This window comes from Brachycentrus maculatus, unplaced genomic scaffold (assembly GCF_059751285.1).
Source record: "Brachycentrus maculatus isolate JH-2025_06_01 unplaced genomic scaffold, ASM5975128v1 h1tg000099l, whole genome shotgun sequence".
Lineage (NCBI taxonomy): Eukaryota > Metazoa > Arthropoda > Insecta > Trichoptera > Brachycentridae > Brachycentrus > Brachycentrus maculatus.
The window spans coordinates 1533868-1553458 of NW_028280853.1; the positions used below are offsets into that span (position 1 = coordinate 1533868).

The 19591-nt window shown below is 31.1% G+C and overlaps 1 protein-coding gene across 3 annotated transcripts in view; it reads left to right on the forward strand.

The window, feature by feature from the left end:
- Ms (neuropeptide receptor myosuppressin) overlaps nucleotides 1-19591 on the forward strand; it is a 57858-nt gene that overhangs the window by 36482 nt on the left and 1785 nt on the right. The window contains exons 1-2 of one of the 3 annotated variants that reach the window (XM_088258598.1): nucleotides 2290-2516; nucleotides 19304-19496. In XM_088258598.1, the coding sequence (XP_088114724.1) occupies nucleotides 19307-19496 (190 nt within the window). In that variant the 5' untranslated portion in view covers nucleotides 2290-2516; nucleotides 19304-19306. Of the gene's footprint in view, nucleotides 1-2289; nucleotides 2517-16672; nucleotides 16822-19303; nucleotides 19497-19591 lie in introns of those variants that run through there. The other 2 variants (XM_088258599.1, XM_088258597.1) reach the window with 2 other exon arrangements.

Genomic DNA, 19591 nt, shown 5'->3' on the forward strand with positions numbered 1-19591 from the left:
CATATCACTTTAATTCCTTGCCTTTGTCAGCCAGCTGCTGCATATCAATCTGATTTTGAGATTTGGGATTCATGATCTTATTTTTACCCTTAATCCACACCCAACGATATATAAGGCACTGCATCGTATCAACGCATATTGTCTTGATCTTATTACGTGAAGGCAAGATGATCGTTCTGCATTTTCAGTGTAGGGAGATATTGAACAAATATCAGAATAAAAAATCACTGACATCCATTTTGATCCCCCCGAGAATCTAACCCGGGACCTCCAACATACTATCTAAATGCAGTAACATCTACACAACAGGGAGCGGGTTCATTACATTGTTATTATTATTGATGGAGTGTTTTGTTTTTAATCGCTAGGTATGTCAATCATATCCTCTAATTTATTTAAATATTTCTTCGTTCTATTCGACATGAGCAATTACATTATTTTAATTTACCGCATTACAAATGAAGCCTGAATTTATTCTAAGGTTCACAACCGATAGTTATAATCACAGTCACAACCAATTTTATCAGCAAATTTTCATTGAGAGCTTTTAAAATGAATAAATAATGGAAAATTCTGTTTTTATTTTTCTAACCTTTCAAATTATCTCTTTCTTAAAAAAAAATTAAAAAATAAAAAATCTTCCTGGAAGCAGTTAGTACACTTCATTAATTTTGAACGCGAAAAAAGCAGCAAGGGTCAATTTTTCTTTTCTGTTTTTATTATTTTATTTTCAATTTATTGAAATTCAATGAAATATTGTCCAATTTAAACCACTGTATATTTAAGAAAGTGATGTGATTCACAGATCGAATTTATCGATAGTAGTAATTACTGATGAACAATATGGAAATTTAAATATGAAATAATGCCATCAAAATGATTCATTTTTGTTTCTACACTGCTTCGTAAATTGCAATCTTAATATTTTTGGGTGACGTATATACGTATGAGATATATATTGGCCGAAGGGAATCGAAGCGAAGGTGTGCCATGTCTCTTGTATGTATTCACATATCGCACAGTAAACCGAATAAAGCCACAAGCGAAAATTTATTTGAAGAAAATATGGACATTATTTTATGAGGCTTATTTTTATTATGATTGAGAAAATGTTTAACTAAATTTGACAATTGTTTTTTCATTATTAGTCTTAGAATATTAGTTTTATTAGTTCATGTGTGAATAAATAGACATTAGAATATATGTGTAGTAAAAAAGACGTCATATCCAGTGAATCAATAAAAAATTAATAGATAGTAAAAACATATTAAAATAAAATTAAAAGTAGAAAATTAAACATACCATTTAAGTGTTAATATTGAATGCAATTGATCCAAAAAGAATAATAAAAAAAACAGTTTTCTGACTAATGTTACATCTATATAAACAAAAATGTAAATGTAAGTTCGTTCAAAATGTCAAATCTTCTAAATTTATTCATTGATTGCTTTGATTTTGACACAACGCAGCATTCGAATACGTGAATATTTTTATATACCTGTAGCAGGTGTTATTATGTGATACAGATAAAATTATGATTTTTAAAACAGATATATATTGTTTCAAATAAAGAGAAATATTTGTGCTTTTATTATTTACACAAATATTTCAATTTCATGCTATTGCTGTGAGCCTAAGCGGCTTATTATAAGAAAAGGTATCAAATTGTGGTAGAGTGGGTTCGAACCGAGAAACTCTGACTTAAGAGTCCGCGACACTAACCACGGGCCGCAACCCGATACAATTTTTTTATCGCAATGGCAGCGCCATCTATTGAATGTAATACACGCAGTAAACATTGTTCATTGTGGACCGCTGTCCATCAATAAAGCACGCTTGATTCTGACGGGTGCTGTCATTAGTATTTTCATCGTTGTTTCGTAGATTTGTAATATTTTCACTAACAATATGAAATTAAATATAATCCTCGTAGACAACATATAGGTACAATTTTTATATATTTTTTTCAATATTGTTGATAAATTATATATTTTCATCTTATTTTATTTATTTGTATAATACGGCAGTCATAAGAACTTACAACATTAAAATGTTAGCAAACATATTTCATAAATCAAAGAATTGCAAAAACGTGTTTACTCAAAAATCGTACACATCAGATGTGGCCCACTTCTGCTTAATGTGCGATACTCATGATATCGAAATTGACCCTGATTTATTAAGGAGATGAATCTTGAAGTTTGCCAGTTCCTTACCTAAACGTGCTATGGGACGTTGTTGAAAATCACGAAATATAAAAGCTTGATTTTGTACCCAATTTTTTTTGTGTCAAGTATGTGTTAGCAAGCAAATGAAGTTTTATATTTTGCCCATGTAAATGAAGTGAAAGTTGTTTGAAGTAAATGTTCAATATTAATACGCGCATGAAAAAAGGAGATTTCCTTGCCGAAAATTAATAAATTTCATAAAGTTTTAACGTTTTTGTTATATATTCTCGTGACTTGAGCCGGATATTCAAGTTTTTAAAGAAGATTTCGACAACAAAGGCAAAAACTGTATGTATATACCATTTTTTACGAGTTAATTTATTATATCAGACAATGTTTGCTCATTTTGTATATTTCGCTTCCATTTTATGTATTTATTTAATTCGGAAATATGATTATCTCGAAAAAGTCAACATTAATTTATCCGCCTCCGCAGTGCGGTGGTAAACACGTTTGGCTACAGTGCTGGAGGTCCCGAGTTGGTTTTTATAGTGGTGTCAAAATTAATATAAAATATTTTCCACGCGCATATTTATTTGATATCACCCTTAAATCGCAGGACTGATCATCTCTCCTTCATGTACTTAACTATCAAGATAATACTGTTTTTATATTATGCAGTGTCCTATGCACAGTTGAGGGCAAATAAAGGCTAGAAAAAATACTTTAATAAACGTTACATCCAATAATTAAATAATGTATTATTTTGATGTTGGCGATATTTATTTTTATAACTGCTATGATTGTAAATGAACATATCATCTCAATGTCTTGTTAACATGAAAAAAACTTTATTCAGTTTTTTCCTAATCTAAAAACTATTCTCCGAGAGATGATGAATATCGCAAAGCCTTTTTTATTGGCATCAATGTGTCGTGCTTGCTAAAATGACCGATAGTGATAGGAATTATTAAAATAATTTTAGAAATCATATAATGGCAAAATTGATAATTATTATTAAATTAAGCACAATATAAATTTCAAAGAGCCAATAAAGTTTTATTCTTAAATTATGAAATAAGTATATTTAAGATGGCGCCTTTAGAAATAGGTTTAAAGTCATTAAAAAATTGGATAATAGAAAAGAAGGGATACAAAAAAAATGTCATTCGGCCATGCCATCCATAATTATATATAACCCATGATAAAAATAAAATATTGCCTCGGTATGAAAAAATTTAGTTGGGATTTATTGATGTGAAATTAAAATTGTAAGTTTGTGTACGGTTAGAAAATAATATATGTACCTTTATATCCGCTTTTGAATACAACCACATGTTTGCAATTCTGAGACAGGTATTCATAAATATTTGTTTTAATATCTGCTCACGAATTATGCACGTCATTTTCCTCAAATTAATAAAGCGCTCTTAGCGTAGTATGATTCATTAAAACACGTTCAGAGAGATCTGTTTGTTGGCAAATATAAAACACTGCCTTTTTATTTGACCGTGTCTGAATGTACCGCTTCAATCATTGGGTGACTGGTGACCATGCGGAAGATCCTAAATTTTTGGACGAATTCTTTATAAATCCCTTCGTAAAATATAGATAAAATACTCTTCGTGAAATTGGAAAAAATCGTAGCCGTCGTATTTTTTAACCAATTTTGTTCAACTTATAAATGAAGTATTTTTATTCCGTAGGCTGAAACATAAAAGTCTTCATTTGTTTTTATTTAAATTGAGAATAGGTATTTTAAATACATTTTTGGCGCATTGAATCATATAGGATAGTAATTACAAGGCGAACTGTGTAATTTACTATCAAGATAATACTGAAATATTCTTATGAAATAGGCAATGTGTCATTTACGCGGATAATACATAAAAAAAATAAAGACGTTAAATTAAGATAACACAGTGATTAAAGAAAACACTTCGTTTTTTACCACTTGAGTTTTATTATAGACTACATGTTTCAGAAGTTAAACTTCCATCATTCAGGTCTGTATACTAACTAAAATATAAAATATAAAATTGTTCTAAAAATAAGGAGAGGGGAAAGTAAGGGGAAGGGGTTAGTCAAGGGACGGAGTTTGAAAACAAAGGAAAAATGGAAAGCATGTGAATTAAATCACATAATAGATACTAATCACTCATTTCACTCTCATAAATTAAAAATATTACACCTTGTTCGATATAAAGGCCAAATTATGAATTATCTTGAAAATTTAGAAATCCAAAAACACCTGAATTCTAATAATAATTTATTAAATAATATATTGTTTCAAAATTCTTCACCATTGCTTTCCATTTTTCGTTTGTTTTCAAACTCCGTCCCTTGACTAACCCCTTCCCCTTACTTTAACCTCTCCTTATTTTTAGAACAATTTTATATTTTATATTTTAGTTATTATACAGACCTGAATGATGGAAGTTTAACTTCTGAAACATGTAGTCTGTAATAAAACTCAAGTGGTAAAAAACGAAGTGTTTTCTTTAATCATTGTAACATGTCTTACCACAAAGTTAATGCCGAAACAATAAATAAAAGATAACACAGCATTATAAGGGAAACCTTTAATTCAGCAGCGTAAAGTTTCATCTTTATAAGGATTTTTTAGAATGTAAACGTAAGAAAACTGTAGACAAGAAAATTAATTTAATGATTAGTATGTTAGTAAATACATATAGGTATGTAGATAGTGTATTTCCAATTTGTTCATAAGCAAATAAATTTATAAATAAATACATAAATTCTCTAAGATGGGAGAAATTAAAGATTAAACTGTCGGAAACATCACCCTACATTTCAAATGGCGGAAATGCAGACTCCTCGTCTATATAACGTCAGAGGTGACGTTATATAGTCGAGGAAATAATATATGGTATGTATTAATTTTGAAATCAAAGTTTTATTTTAATAAAAAAAATACAAAAAAATAATATTGTGACAATTGTTTCGCCTAGTTATGGTATTTTTAAACGAATTCAAACGAGGAAATAATAATTTACTGTATAATATAATAATTTCACGTTATAAACCTTGCACCTTATTATTGGCTAAAATGCCATTAGTAATCGTAATATTGAAAAAATCATCAACGTGAAATTATGTGACCCAATATGTCGCCAACTTAAAATTATTTTTTTCGATAATCGAATTCTGTAAATAAAAAACTTAGCTTAAATACAATTTTTTGGATTGAGAATCTGTGAAAAAAATCGTTTGATATGTAGAGCATTTCAAATTCGTTATTCATCCTAAATTAAAATATCCAACTCAATTTTATGTAAATAACATAACAATGGCTTCTGGCTTCAACATATTGTTGTTTGTATGTAGGAAACGTAAATTTAATATTATTATAACATCACAAACTTCGCTATGAGGATTTTTGAAACAAGTACATAAACATACTTAATATTAAATTAATATAATACTTGTATTCCGCTTTTGCTGTGCGTTAAACACTATTAGCATAATGTGAACTGAGGGAATAATTTAATGTCGAGTTTAGTTTCAATTACACTCGTTATCTTCACCCCCAGAACTAGGAACTTATTTATTCCGAACACTCCGGTTTGATTTTTCTTTTTCCCTTTAACATTTGTATCAATTACTGAAACCCTTGATCCAAGGAACCTTTTACTTCTGAAATTCTACTACGCGTCTACATAATGTAAATTAATACCTATACCGTGTTCACAATTTACAAAAAAAAACTCCAAGGCTTTTTGCTGTTGTGGTATAAATATATATTTTAATATAAAAAGAGTGAATTTATAATATAATTTATCTACCGGTAGGTACTTCAATTGCTATAAAAATACATGTTTTTTTTTACTTCAAATTGGACGCTTTTCATTTTTTTACATATATATATATATATATATATATATATATATATATATATATATATATATATATATATATATATATGTATATATATATATATATATATATATGTGTATATATATATATATATATATATATATATATATATATATATATATATATATATATATATATATATATAAGTGCGTTAGTCGTCAAGGTGGCTAGCCTGCGCGGCGCGCTGTCATAGTCAGTGCGCACGATGCGTACTGAAGTTTTCAGACAAGATTTTCAACACTACTTTGGATCATGAGTATTTTACTTTGAATATATTTTTAAAATTTCTAACTTTTTTATAAAATACAAGATAATATCCTTTTTTTGTAAAACGTTCAGTTTGATTTATTAGTCGCCTAATTTGGTTTGTAAAATGTCCAATTTAAAGTGAAAAATCTTGATAACTCTAGTATGTTTAATTGAAATTTAAGTTTTATTAAGTAAATATCACTATTTTTTTTAATCTGTTTTATCACGTGTTTCAATATAAATCAAAAAAATTATCAAACAACGTTTTTGAATATTATAGATGTATCAACTTGATAGGAAACATCATATGATAGAAGATGGAAGTCTGAGATACTTGAAAGCGGCCGGGCCCGAAGTCGAAATAATCGGCGGGTATGTATAATGCTTGCATAAACAGAGTAGTGTGGCGTTTCTGTTTTCTCTGGCTACCACTTAGGGGAAGCGACGTGATGGTTAGTTAGTTAGTTATAGTAAATCAAAGAAAGATGTATAAAATCTACCTCATATAAGCCTTAGGTGCATGTAGATAAATATTAACGGAAAAACTGAAAAATACAACACATTTGATTTTTCCCATTTGTTTATTTTTTAAACATAGTTTAGTTAAGCATTCTGTTACTTTACTTTTAAGTTTTTATTTTCATAAGTTTTGTAAACGCTGAACTTTTGGATCGTCCTCTGTCCATACATCCTCACCCCCCTCATTATTAATCTGCATGGAGTTTTTATTCCATAATTTTTTTTTTAATTTTCCTCATCAGCTGACAACGAATCCCCCAGGACTCTATAACGTGGATGGTGGGTTTAGAGAAAAAAATAGATATAATAAAAGGTATTAAAGGGATTCGATACAGCGTTAATCAATTGTTCAAATGAATCGTACGAAAAATTGTTCAAATAGAAATAACGAGTACGATAATTCCGATATCGTTACGAGTGCGTGTACCGTATTCTATATAGATAACTTAATGAAGGGTCGTATCAACATCTCGCTTAACAGGCTCAACGTTATCTTATTGCATTAGCATAATCACACAGGGGGAGCTTTACTTCAGCTTCCACGAACACACTCGTATTTCCGACCTGCAAACACAATAATAATCAATTGTTTATTACCGAAGCCCTGTTTCTACGGAACACTAAATGAACTAAATGTAGAGGATGCAGCTAGGTATATAAATATAGTATGTTGACATCTCAACAAAGGTGAAGAAGAATATGGATGTCTGGGTATGTACACGGGTTACGATCTATCATAGGGTGGTTTAAGCGGTCACTTTATACATGTGTATTATTCATAATTCTACCCATGATTTACAATCGCACTACTCAAATTTTTGGAAATATATGTACCTACATGTGACTTCTCGGCAGTATCTATGGTTAAGATCTCACATATCGCTCACTCCTTTCAAGAACGTCAGAAATCAAAAAACCTTGATTTTTCAGGAGAACGTTTTTAAAGTTTAAAAATATAACACAATGTATTAAAAATAAATATCAAGCCACTTATTGAACTTTTTACTGTACAACAAACAGATCTTTTTAGTTAAAACCTGAAGTTTTTTTTCTCAAATTGAAAAATATTTAGTATATTTTAAAAGAATAATTAAACAACGCCTTTTCTTCAAAATGCAAAAACAACTTTTTCCCCCCGTAGCGGGTAAATATTATGTTAAAAATATGCCTCTTTTGCTGAGATATAGTACATTTTCTGGGCATTCCGAAAACATGCACAGCTGAAAATTGACGATTTTTGATTTATGACGTTCTTGAAAGGAGTGAGCGATATGAAAGAATAAACACATATGTATAAATAAATAAATAAATAATCATTTTTCACAACCTTGATCTTCTAAAGCTTATTATTATGCGATTGCTTTGAATTGTCACAGCGTTGCGTTCAAATACGGGCGCGTTTTGTCTGTATATTATTTATGCACATTTGGAGCGAATGGATAACGAAAGAATTACTTAGAAAGTATACATGGGTTCGTCAATCATGGGTATACCATATTCTAAATAACTTTAGCCTCAATTTAAGTGCAAAAACTCTAATTTTGGAACTAAAATCATGTTTTTTTACAAATAATAAACATCTTTCATTAATTGATTCGGCAGTCACTTTGTGGTAAAATCTATCCATTTTTAATTAATGTTTTACTTCGTAAATACCACTATTTCTTAAAATCTACCGTTTTGATACGGTGCGCGGTGTTTGAAAATGATGCGGAATGCATCGAAACACGTGTCACAGTAGATTTTAAGTAATAGTGGTATTTACTAAGTAAAACATTAATTAAAAATGATTAAACATCTTGTTACTTTATATATTTTTAAGTGTTAAAAGTACTTTGATGACCATGCGACCCTAACGGACACGAGCGAGATATGCCAGATGCGACAAATTGGACTTGGAAATCTGACTCTTTATCCAATGGAAAGTAAAACTTCGACTTTAATAGCTTTTGTTATTATTACTTTTAAGAATGTATCGTATGACATCACAGCGAAGCACCCTTGAAGCAGTGTTTTACGAAAATGGCGCTATAGAAATTATTTAAAATAATAATTTTATGTATTAAAATGGAGTTCTGCAAATAAAACACCAAATCTAAAAGCAAAACATATATTTATATTTTTTTAATGAAATATTTGTGTTTTTATGATTTACAAAAATACTCAATTTCATACTATTTCTGTGAACCCAAGCGGCTCTATATTAGAAATAGGTATCAAATTGAGGTATCAAAGTGGGTTCGAACCGAGAAATTCTGACTTAAGCGTCCGCGACACTAACCACGGGACCACAACCTGACACTAATAATATTCATAGATCAAACAATTTTCTTTCGTTCTCCAAAAAGTCAATTTGGTATCATTCGCGTTTAGTCTGTATAATCGATGTTCTATGAAAGCACGAACAGTAAAGGTATTTGTTTAAAAAATATTTTGTTAAAAGAAGATTGAAATATTTTCAAATCAAGCACTACATATTCCTTATTTATCTATACATGTAGATATTCCTTATTTTATTTTTACGTTCTTTGTGATAAGCTTTCATCTTTCGATTTTCGTTCATATGCGAGTAACTAGAGCCGCACTATATAATATTGTCAGACAATATCGAAAGCCAATAACAAAATTTTCAGCATATTTACATTTTCTAACCTTTGATTCTTTCCTGTGAAATTGAAAATGACTATATTTGAAATTCAAACGATTTATGTTATGAAACAATATATTATATGAGCAGAGTGAAATGTTGCTAAAACATAATCTAAAAAAAATAAACAAAATTACATTATACTAAAATTACATTCTATAAGTATTGTCAGGAAGTTATTGATATAAAAAAGAGAATTAATCAATTTCGTTTACCGAATAAAGTAAAGCGAAAGATATCTTCACATTTTAGTAAACGGTTTATTTTTTTACTGTAATTTTAACTCTTAGTGAAGGTCCCAAGCCTTATCGATTTATAGAAAAAGGAAATCGTTTTCGGGGCCCTAACTAACTAACTATTACGTCGCTTCGCGCGGGGGTAGGCAGAGAAAATAGAACGCCATACCACCCTGTCTTTGCAAACATTCCACATTTATGCATCACCACATTCATTTCACATTCATGCATCTCCTTATACATACTCCCCGATTATTTAGACTCCTGACCCGACCGCTTTCAAGTATTTGACATACCTGATTGTGCCAAGTTTTCCTCGGTCTTCCTCTGCTTCTTTTTCCAACTACATTTGCCTCATTAATTTGTTTAACCGTCCTTTCCTCACTCATACGTTCCACGTGTCCAAACTATCTCAACACTTCTTCTCTTCTTCTTCATCTTGTTGTAGGACTTGTGGCCTGTTTTTAAGAGGGATTAGCCTCCTGCGATGTCGATTACCAGCTATCGACGCATCTCTTTAGTGGTCCGCCCGGGAGTCGTCTACCATGGGGTTGGCCGTACAGTGCGATGTGGGGGGGGGGAGTCTGGATGGTACTATTCTCCTCACATGCGCATACCACTGTCTCTTTCGTTGCCTTCCCCACCCAACAACATCTTCGATCTCGCATATTTCCGCACATCTCAACACACCTTTCTTAATTTTATTGATAATATTTACCCAGCCTTGCATTCTTTCCTTATTTCACCACTCAAACTACAATACATCGTTTTGCCGCACAGGATATTGATGATTTTTCTGTTTAATTACTCGATACGGACATATAATATTTTAACTCATCATTCTGTCAAATGTTTACAGTAGATTTAGTAATGAATTTAGCTTAGGTCACGGTTTTTCATACGCCCTAATACATTGTTGACACTCTAGTACTTGTTGCACCTACTCACGTAAATTGAAGAACAGTCTTACTATAGAGACGTTATTTTACGATCACCCCTTAACGTTATTACGTTACGACTAAATCATTCTAGTATAATTGAGTTTTTGTGAAAGATTGCTGAAATCATTGATTTTATATTTTTATACTTATATATTTTTTTTGCACAGAAAATAAATAAGTATATTGGTGGTCTTATTGCTAAAAGGCATTATCTTCCAACCAACCAAAAACAGGCAAGTGATATTGGTCAAAAAGTTTGATACCATATATAGCTGTTTACAATCAGAGGGTAGATAGTACTTAAACATAAAAAAACATAAATTACAAATAGATGATAATAAGGAAAGCAAAGGAAAAATAAAGTTTAGGGAAGGAGGTAGAGGGAAAAACTAAGGGAGGAGGGGGATGTTTAAGCATAAGGTTGATTAGTAAGGTTGATAAGGTTAATCATTGTATGACAGAATTAAAAACGAAGATGTAAGAAAGGAATGTAAGGCTGAACTAGGAATAATTGAAAACATTAAGACGAGTGCTTTAAAATGGTATGGACATGTGAAGCGAATGGATGGCGAGAGAATGACTAAGAAAATATATGTGGCGAATGTGAGCGGGAAAACAGAACGAGGACGCCCGAAAAAGACTTGGTACGATCAGATCAATCAGAACCTAAAATCTGGTGGTGTCAAAAGTCTGCGAAATCGGAGGGCATGTATGACTAGATGTATGGATGTGAAGGAGGTGAGGAGTGTATGTCAGGACAGAAGAGTGTAGCGTTCCATCCTTTCTGCCTACCCCTGCGGGGGAACGGCGTGATGGTAGTAGTAGTAGTTGATTAGTCGAGAAGTTCTACGATACACCTTTCTCTCGAAAGCTATCAGTTATTTGTTTACACAAAATAAGATATTTTTATCGTCTCTCTTCAGTATTTTGTGTAAATCTCAGTTCGAGCCCCGAGGCGTGCCGCATATTGTGTGTGCAGAAGTGAAAATTGATCTCCACTCGAGATGGTACCTCCTCCACACTAAATGGCACCATCTATTTGCACACCTTCTAGCATTTTTGGCATACGAAATACCCCGCGGCCCGAATATTCCTTGCCACAAAGATACCCGAACAAATACTGGGAACTATACGGTGATATCATCCACAAAAGTCACTCCTTTCCTACGATAGGTCCAAATACCTACCTACGGATGTATCCAGGATAAGAGAATATCTGCGCTGTTAAAAAAAAGAAATGGATTGATTTTGTAAATTGAATTTATTTTGAGAAATAAGAGACTTTGTTTTTTGATACACTCAAAATAATATATCACTATGATCCACAAAGTTAATGCTTTCAATATTCAAAATATCAATTTATTTATTTACTGAAATCAATTATACCGTAAATAAAACAAAGAATATACATCATATATGGAAAATGTTCTCTGTGCACCATTGGACGCGTGTAGGGTCAGAATATTATTATATATATATATATATATATATATATATATCCTACTTTCGGTGGTGGTACGAATGCATGTAGGTAGCAGTAGGTACTATATGTATATTTAGAAAGTAATGTGTTTGGCAAACATATCCCATAGTTCGCCTAGAACCCCTTATTAACCTCTTATTAAAGTAATACATAGGTACATAAACAAACCTATTAATACGGTAGTAATGAAAGTACACAACGGTTTTGGCCAGTTCGCGTTATGCAAATTAATTTGAGACGTCGTTAATCCCAAGATGAAGTTGAGCCGCCCACATAGCTTTTAATCCTACACGAAGATTTGAAAGTTTTGTGATGTACCTACTAATATTACGAGGAGAAAGAAACGACGCTTTACTTAATGACTAAAAGCGCCAAATTAGTATTCACAGAAGTTTTGATAGAAATGAATACTTAAATTTGCCTTTTCCGACCGACAATGGCCAATTTATAATTGGTGTTTAAGTTTTCTAGTGCCTTGGAGGGAAATTGATGATGAAAAATGTATCGCGGAGCGAGATACAGCACGACCCACGGACCTCCTAATGGAATCTGTGACAGACAACACAACACCCTTCGGATTTGTTTGTCCGATCTCTTCCTTTAATTAAGTTTGCTCAAACAACGCGAGAAGATTTTTAATGCGGGTTAGATACAACCGACCCTTTGAAATATAAACGTCACAACTACGGGCACAATTTTACTGTTGACTTAAGAAGAAAAAAAATGTGTTCGTATCTAAAACGTGTCCATGGAAGATTAGTTTTGTCGTTGTTAAAATTTAAAGATATTTCATTAAAAAATTGAAGCATCGTTTAATGGTTCATCGTTTATTATTTTACAAAGTAAATATTATATTATAGGGGATTCGGGGTCCAAAGTAACATTTTTACACTTGTAATTATTGTGCTAATAAATTGTAACTAATTGTAACTTATTAAAGTATAGTTTAAAACTATCACTGGTTGGGTCCTTTACATACATATTTATGTATAATCCTTATTATGATATTTTTTGTCTCACACATTTCGAAACTAAGGAAGATTTTCACAGACATGTCTTGTGTGTTACTTTTGACCGAGATTTCGAAACTTGATTTTTTTTAAATAGAAATTTTTCATGTTTTACGTCACTTCAAGATGTTACTTCGAAATATGGGGGCAGAAAAATGTGGTTTAATGAACAAAGATGATTTCTCGCTACTTACATTGTAACGTCTTATATCTTTCGATAAAGGGTTTACTGAATTTATTACAAAGGAAAACAATGAAATCACTTTGTATTGAAATATTTAAAAACAAGCATATGATATACTTCCGTCAAAACATTTAGATACAAATTTATTTAATTTTAATTTTAAACAATAAATAGGTTGAAGCACATATTAGGTAATGTCGTCAAATTTAAAATACACCTCTTTGTTACTTTCGACCCATGTTACTTAGACCCCGTTGACTCCTACTAATGAAATAATTTTATGTTTACATAAAACCGATTACCAGTTTACTCTCCAGCAAGTAACATTATACTACGCAAAGCTTATATTCATTGGGATGGTTTTTTGAGTATCCATGTTGTTAACTCACATTTCTGCCAGTCAAATTGTTCATTTAAAATACCTTTAGTGGTATTATTACGCATAATGTTATCATTTAACGTTTTGCATACCAAACTATTACGTGAAAGATCCATTGTACAAGGAACCTTCGAACTAATGAAAATAAAACACCTTATTTTTCAGTAAACGAGAGTTTTAGTAGACATAGAGGGGAGAACTGACGTGTTTAGGCATTTTCATGTTTCTACAGCTTTTGCTCAGAGATCGGTTTAGAAAATAAAGCCATATCTAATATATTAAAAGCCGAAAGTTAGTTTTTAAAAAGTAGCTTACATTAGAATAAAAAAATTGTTTAAATTTAAAGTTTATTATGAATTTTTTATTCAAAATACATCTAGATGGGTACATAATATGGCACACATCAAACGTTAACTCTTAAATTACTAATTTCTCCAAATTTACTGAAATGTGTTATTAAAACCATATCCGCTCCCTATGTGGAACATATGAAGTCCACAAACTGTCTCCAGGGTTTTCTGTCGTCCGCCAGCTCCCGTGCATGCTCCCAAGTCAGGTCCGCGTCGCCAAGTTCTGACGAGAACTGACGACGAATTGTCAGCACTGTATTCTTAAATGTATATTCCAAAATACCAGTCCCAAACTGTGAATTTTCAAACAAATATAACTTTATTATATATAAATATAGATAAGGCAAGTTTGTACGATTTTCACGGTCGTTCATATTTTTATTGTTTTTTTCTGGGTTATTTTTACATCATTGAGTTCCGAAACTCTTGTTTGCCAACCTTTCACCGCCTCAGCAAATAATATCACCAAGACGATGTGTTGTGATGTGGAAGAAAAAAGTCGGTAAATAAGAGTACGTTATCCGATAATATTCGTTTTAGGTTTTTCGATACCTGTGATTCGCCGGTAGATAATTAGAGCCAAATACGGTGGTATACTATGGATATGATAGTGTTTATTTGGTTTTAAAATAAAGCACATGAGCTGCTGAAAATGAAATTATTTGTTACTATACAAGTAATGTTTATCTGCCTGTATAATGCGAGAATTCGTGTAATTTTATTACTTAGATACATGTAACCTAACACACACCCAATTTAAACTAATAACTTAATGGGACCCCGAGTAAATTACCAAAGTACACAACTTCAATGTTGAAAACGTAGAGTAAATGTATGTTTTAGTTTATATGCGGCATTAGATTCCTTCTGAAATGGCGGGGGAAGAAAAACCCTTTTGAACATGTAGAAACGATTTAAAATAACATCAACATAAAATATCATTAAGTAACGCCGCCATTTTCTAATGGCGGCGTTACTCTAGAGATGGTTGAAGAAAACAACAAAAATTAGATTATGTTATGATTTTTTTTAAACAAAATAAAGTAAGCTTAAAAAAATAGTACCCACGAAATACCCATATTAATGTACGTCGAAAATTATTACAGTTTACCACAATTTTTACAGCGAAAAAATATATTTAGTACATGATAGCTTTTTAAATATACTTCATGTTCAAGCGATGTAACCTTTGGGTTTTTTCATTATTTTTATTTTTTATTTTTAAAAAGTATTTGTTTTTATTATTTACAAAAATACTTCAATTTCATACTATTTCTGTGAGCCTAAGCAGCTCATTATTAGAAATAGGTATCAAATTGTGGCAGAGTGGGTTCGAACCGAGAAACTCTGACTCGAGAGTTCGCGACCCTAATCACGAGACCACAACCCGACACGGTTAATATGTTGCAACAAAAATGGTCATACATATATAAATAATGGACATACATATATATTGTACGAAACATAGTTTTAAATCACTATTTTTCTTAATTCCTTTACCTAATTCAAGCTGGTTTTTCTATCTAAAATTACGCTCAGGCCTACAAAAATAGTATGATATTGAAATATTTGTGTATTTAATAGGAATAATCTAGTATCCGATATACTAAACAATATAAATATGACAAATATTTTCATTGAAAAACTTTAAAAAATTCTCAAAATTATTTAAGGGGCATCGCATCGTAGTTTAGGATACATATTATCTTTTTTTAAACATAAACTCTTTCTTTTTACAGTTTTAAAGTTAAAAATTACAATTAGAAGAAGATGAATTTTCAGTAGAGCTGTACTTAAATGAAACGATAAATATATGTGGATAATGGTTATTTAATTATAAGTTTTTAAAAAATGAGACTGATTTTTTAAATATGTTAAACGTTTATAAGTAAAGTCTTCATTGTACAAGAAACGTGTATGTAAATACTATATTGCATACCCTAATAAACCTGCAACCAAGAATGTGTTTTAACCTTTTGAAATTTTAAAGAATATAAACATGATGCATGATTTAAAAAAGATATTTGCACTAAATGAAAGGGAAATGGGAGATAATATCCAAATGAACAGTTCCATCACATTCAACTGCCATCAAAACTTTACAATTAGATAAGAATTTAACGCACATAAATTAAATAATTGGATTTTATCTTCAAGTTTAAAAGTTAGAAACTTCTACTGCATTAAGTAAATTAATTCAATTTATTAAGTTAATAAAAAGAATTTCGTTAAGTAGGACTTAAATAAACATTATTAATTATTTTATATTATATTCTTTACAATTCGTAATTATATATATATATATATATATATATATATATATATATATATATATATATATATATATATATATATATATATATATATATATATATATATATATATATATATATATATATATATATATATATATATATATATATATATATATATATATATATATATATATATATATATATATATATATATATATATATATATATATATATATATATATGCATAAATACAAACATGAAGAAGTGTATCAAGATTACAAAATGAATATCTGGGCTTAAGAGATGTCATTGGTTGATTTAAGCGATCACTTTATAAGCTACGTAAATTTGACTCATGATTGACATCAAACCCACGATTGTCAACTACTTTTAGAGAAAAGAGAATTTAGAGAAAAGTTGAATGTACGATGTTGCAAGTTTCACATACGTTTATTCAGATTAAACTTCATAGGCGAAATAAATATATTTGATATTGTAATTCTGTCCTGTAAGTGCCCAGACTTCCATCTCTTCTTTTTATTCACTTTTTTATATACGGTATGCTAAATTACTCATTAAATGTTTTCAAAAATAACTCACAGTACCCTAGAAGTAATCTTCTCAGAAATAGTGAACCAGGTTTTGGACTCAAATATATACACATTTTATTTTATTACATTAACTTGTTTGGTAGACCTTCTAAGGACCATTACCTTTAGTAAAATACCACACATGCTTTGAAAATATATTTTAAAAATTTCGATTTCATAATTATTTTTATTAAAAATAAGAAACTGTTACGTAATATCAAAGATTGTTTGAATTCGTCAGCATTTCTTTAACACGTGTTAAAATAAGATTGAATTTAATCTCAGAAAAAAATTCATCACAAATTATCCTATTAATTTCGTATGTTATTTTTTGTAACATGTTTCAATATTATGGTTTTATTTATTATGTATAATATGTATCTACTGAAGATACAAAAACCTCTTACGTAGGAAGTAGTTAAACGTAAAAAAATAGTAAATTTCAAACCAAGTTAATCAAATATTTGGGTACAAAATATTTTTCGATAAAAAACTGAACCAAAAAAACCATTGATTTTTTTTTCTCTTACCTAACCTGTTATAAATAGAAACATTGAAACATTGCGTATGAAGCGTGTAAACAAATATCAGGTTTTAATTTAGACCTTTCAATTTTTGCTAAAAATATAAAGGAATTATTTTTTCTAAGCAATCCATCCAGACAAACAACGAAGCCCTTTAAAAGCATTTACACGGAAAAGATTTAGTTAGCATTTCCCATTATTTTTATTTAGATTTTTTTTTACCTTTAAATATATACAATACATTACGTATGAGTAAGTGCGTAGGCAAACATCAGGTTTAAATTTAGACCTTTGAATAAATATTCTTTATGGTAACCTACATAGAACTACATGATCACAGAATCACATCTAACAAAACCCAACATACCTTTTTTGTCAAAAAAACTTTGAGTATTATGCAATAAAGTTGTGCAATCGCTTCCATTATCCTTAAAGTCGAAAAAATATAAACTAATTATAAAAGAGCCATTAGTAAATGGATTTTTGAAGTGGGTAGATCTAAAATAGATCACATCATCAGCATTTGATTACATGTCATAAACAATTTTCTTTCATAAAATTTTATAAATAAATATTGCAAAATGTGCCCTCGGCACGGGGAACTCAGTGAGGGTACATGATTGTAATTTGTAATTACAATCATGTGCCCTATTTTACAAGCATGATAAAATAATAAAAAAATTCAATTAAGTAAAAAATATCAAGGATTTTTTTAGCAATCTAGACACGGAGCCCTTTCAAAATATTTACAGTTAAGATTTAGTCATAGCATTTGCAAATGGAAAATCATTCGATCATTTTTCGTCCCACATTTTAATTTTTTATATTGAAAGCTCTACCAATCATATCTGACACAGAAGCTCCAGGTTTCCCGACAGACCTCTTATGAACTAATTTGCGAAAATTATTAGAAAATGTGAAACAAGATTGTATGACGATTATACAACGACACAAGCCTATTACAATCCTTACAAACAATGGACAAAAAATAACCCTAACTCACAACCTAGCGCAGTGGTCTCCAAACTCAATAAGTTGTCTGGTGAGCTACTTATACAAATTCCCTCTTTGTAGTTTTTTTTTATCATCAGCCCTTATCAGGTTAACAATAAAACATAAAATGCGTACTTCAATTATTTATTATCAAACAAAATAATAACAGAAAAAAGGTATGATTAAAAATAAACATAATAAGAAAATTTACAAGGCAAATTTAATATCCTACGTGAGCCATCGAAAAAGCCTCGGCGAGCTACCGGTAGCTCACGTGCTACCGTGTGGCAATCAGTGACCTGGCACCTTTGTGACCAATCTTTGAGCAACCTAATCTAACCACGACGTAGTAGATAACAACACAATACAGGACCTTACATAAAGACTTATGATCAAACATAATAATTTGTTATTCTTCTTCATGAGCCCTCTGACCTCCACCGCTGGATATAGGCCTCTTCCCCTTCATTCAATTTCCTCCGGTTGGTTGCTGCTTGCAGCCAGTTTTTACCCCCCACAGCTACTATGTCGTCGGACCATCTCTTTTGAAGTATTACTACACCTCTTTTGTTTTCCCAAGGTCTCCATCGTAGAATTCTCGGAAAAAACATAATCATTTAGAAATCACAAATACAACGTCCATTCCATCAGTAGCACCGTCGATAGTCAACACGCCGCCGGATCTAGGTCTACAAGTTAATAGAGTGCCTTCACCAATTTGTTTGATGGATTGTTCCCAAATGGACTACTCGAATCACAAATCATCAGTCTTCATCAGTCCTACCGTCGAGAGCCGAAGAACGACGCATCGCCGGATCTAGCTCAACAAGCAAGTAAAGTTAGACTCCTTCACCAAATTGTTTGATGGATTGTTCCAGAAGATGCAGTGGCCCGTGATGCTGATCCTGGCGTGCGTGTGCTGGAGCGCGCTGGGCGTGCCGGCCCCGCACTGCACGCCGGCCGCCATGGAGGGGGACCCCCGCATGGCGCGCGTGTGCGGCGCCCTCAACACCTTCCTGGAGCTCTTCGCGGAGGCCAGCGACCGATCTGCCTCCGCACCCGAATACCCTGGTAATACTTATTTATTTAAGGCCTATAGGCCTTATAGGCGTGTCAACAAAAACGAAGTATATATAAATAATAAAAATGAAAATGGTATTTTCTGG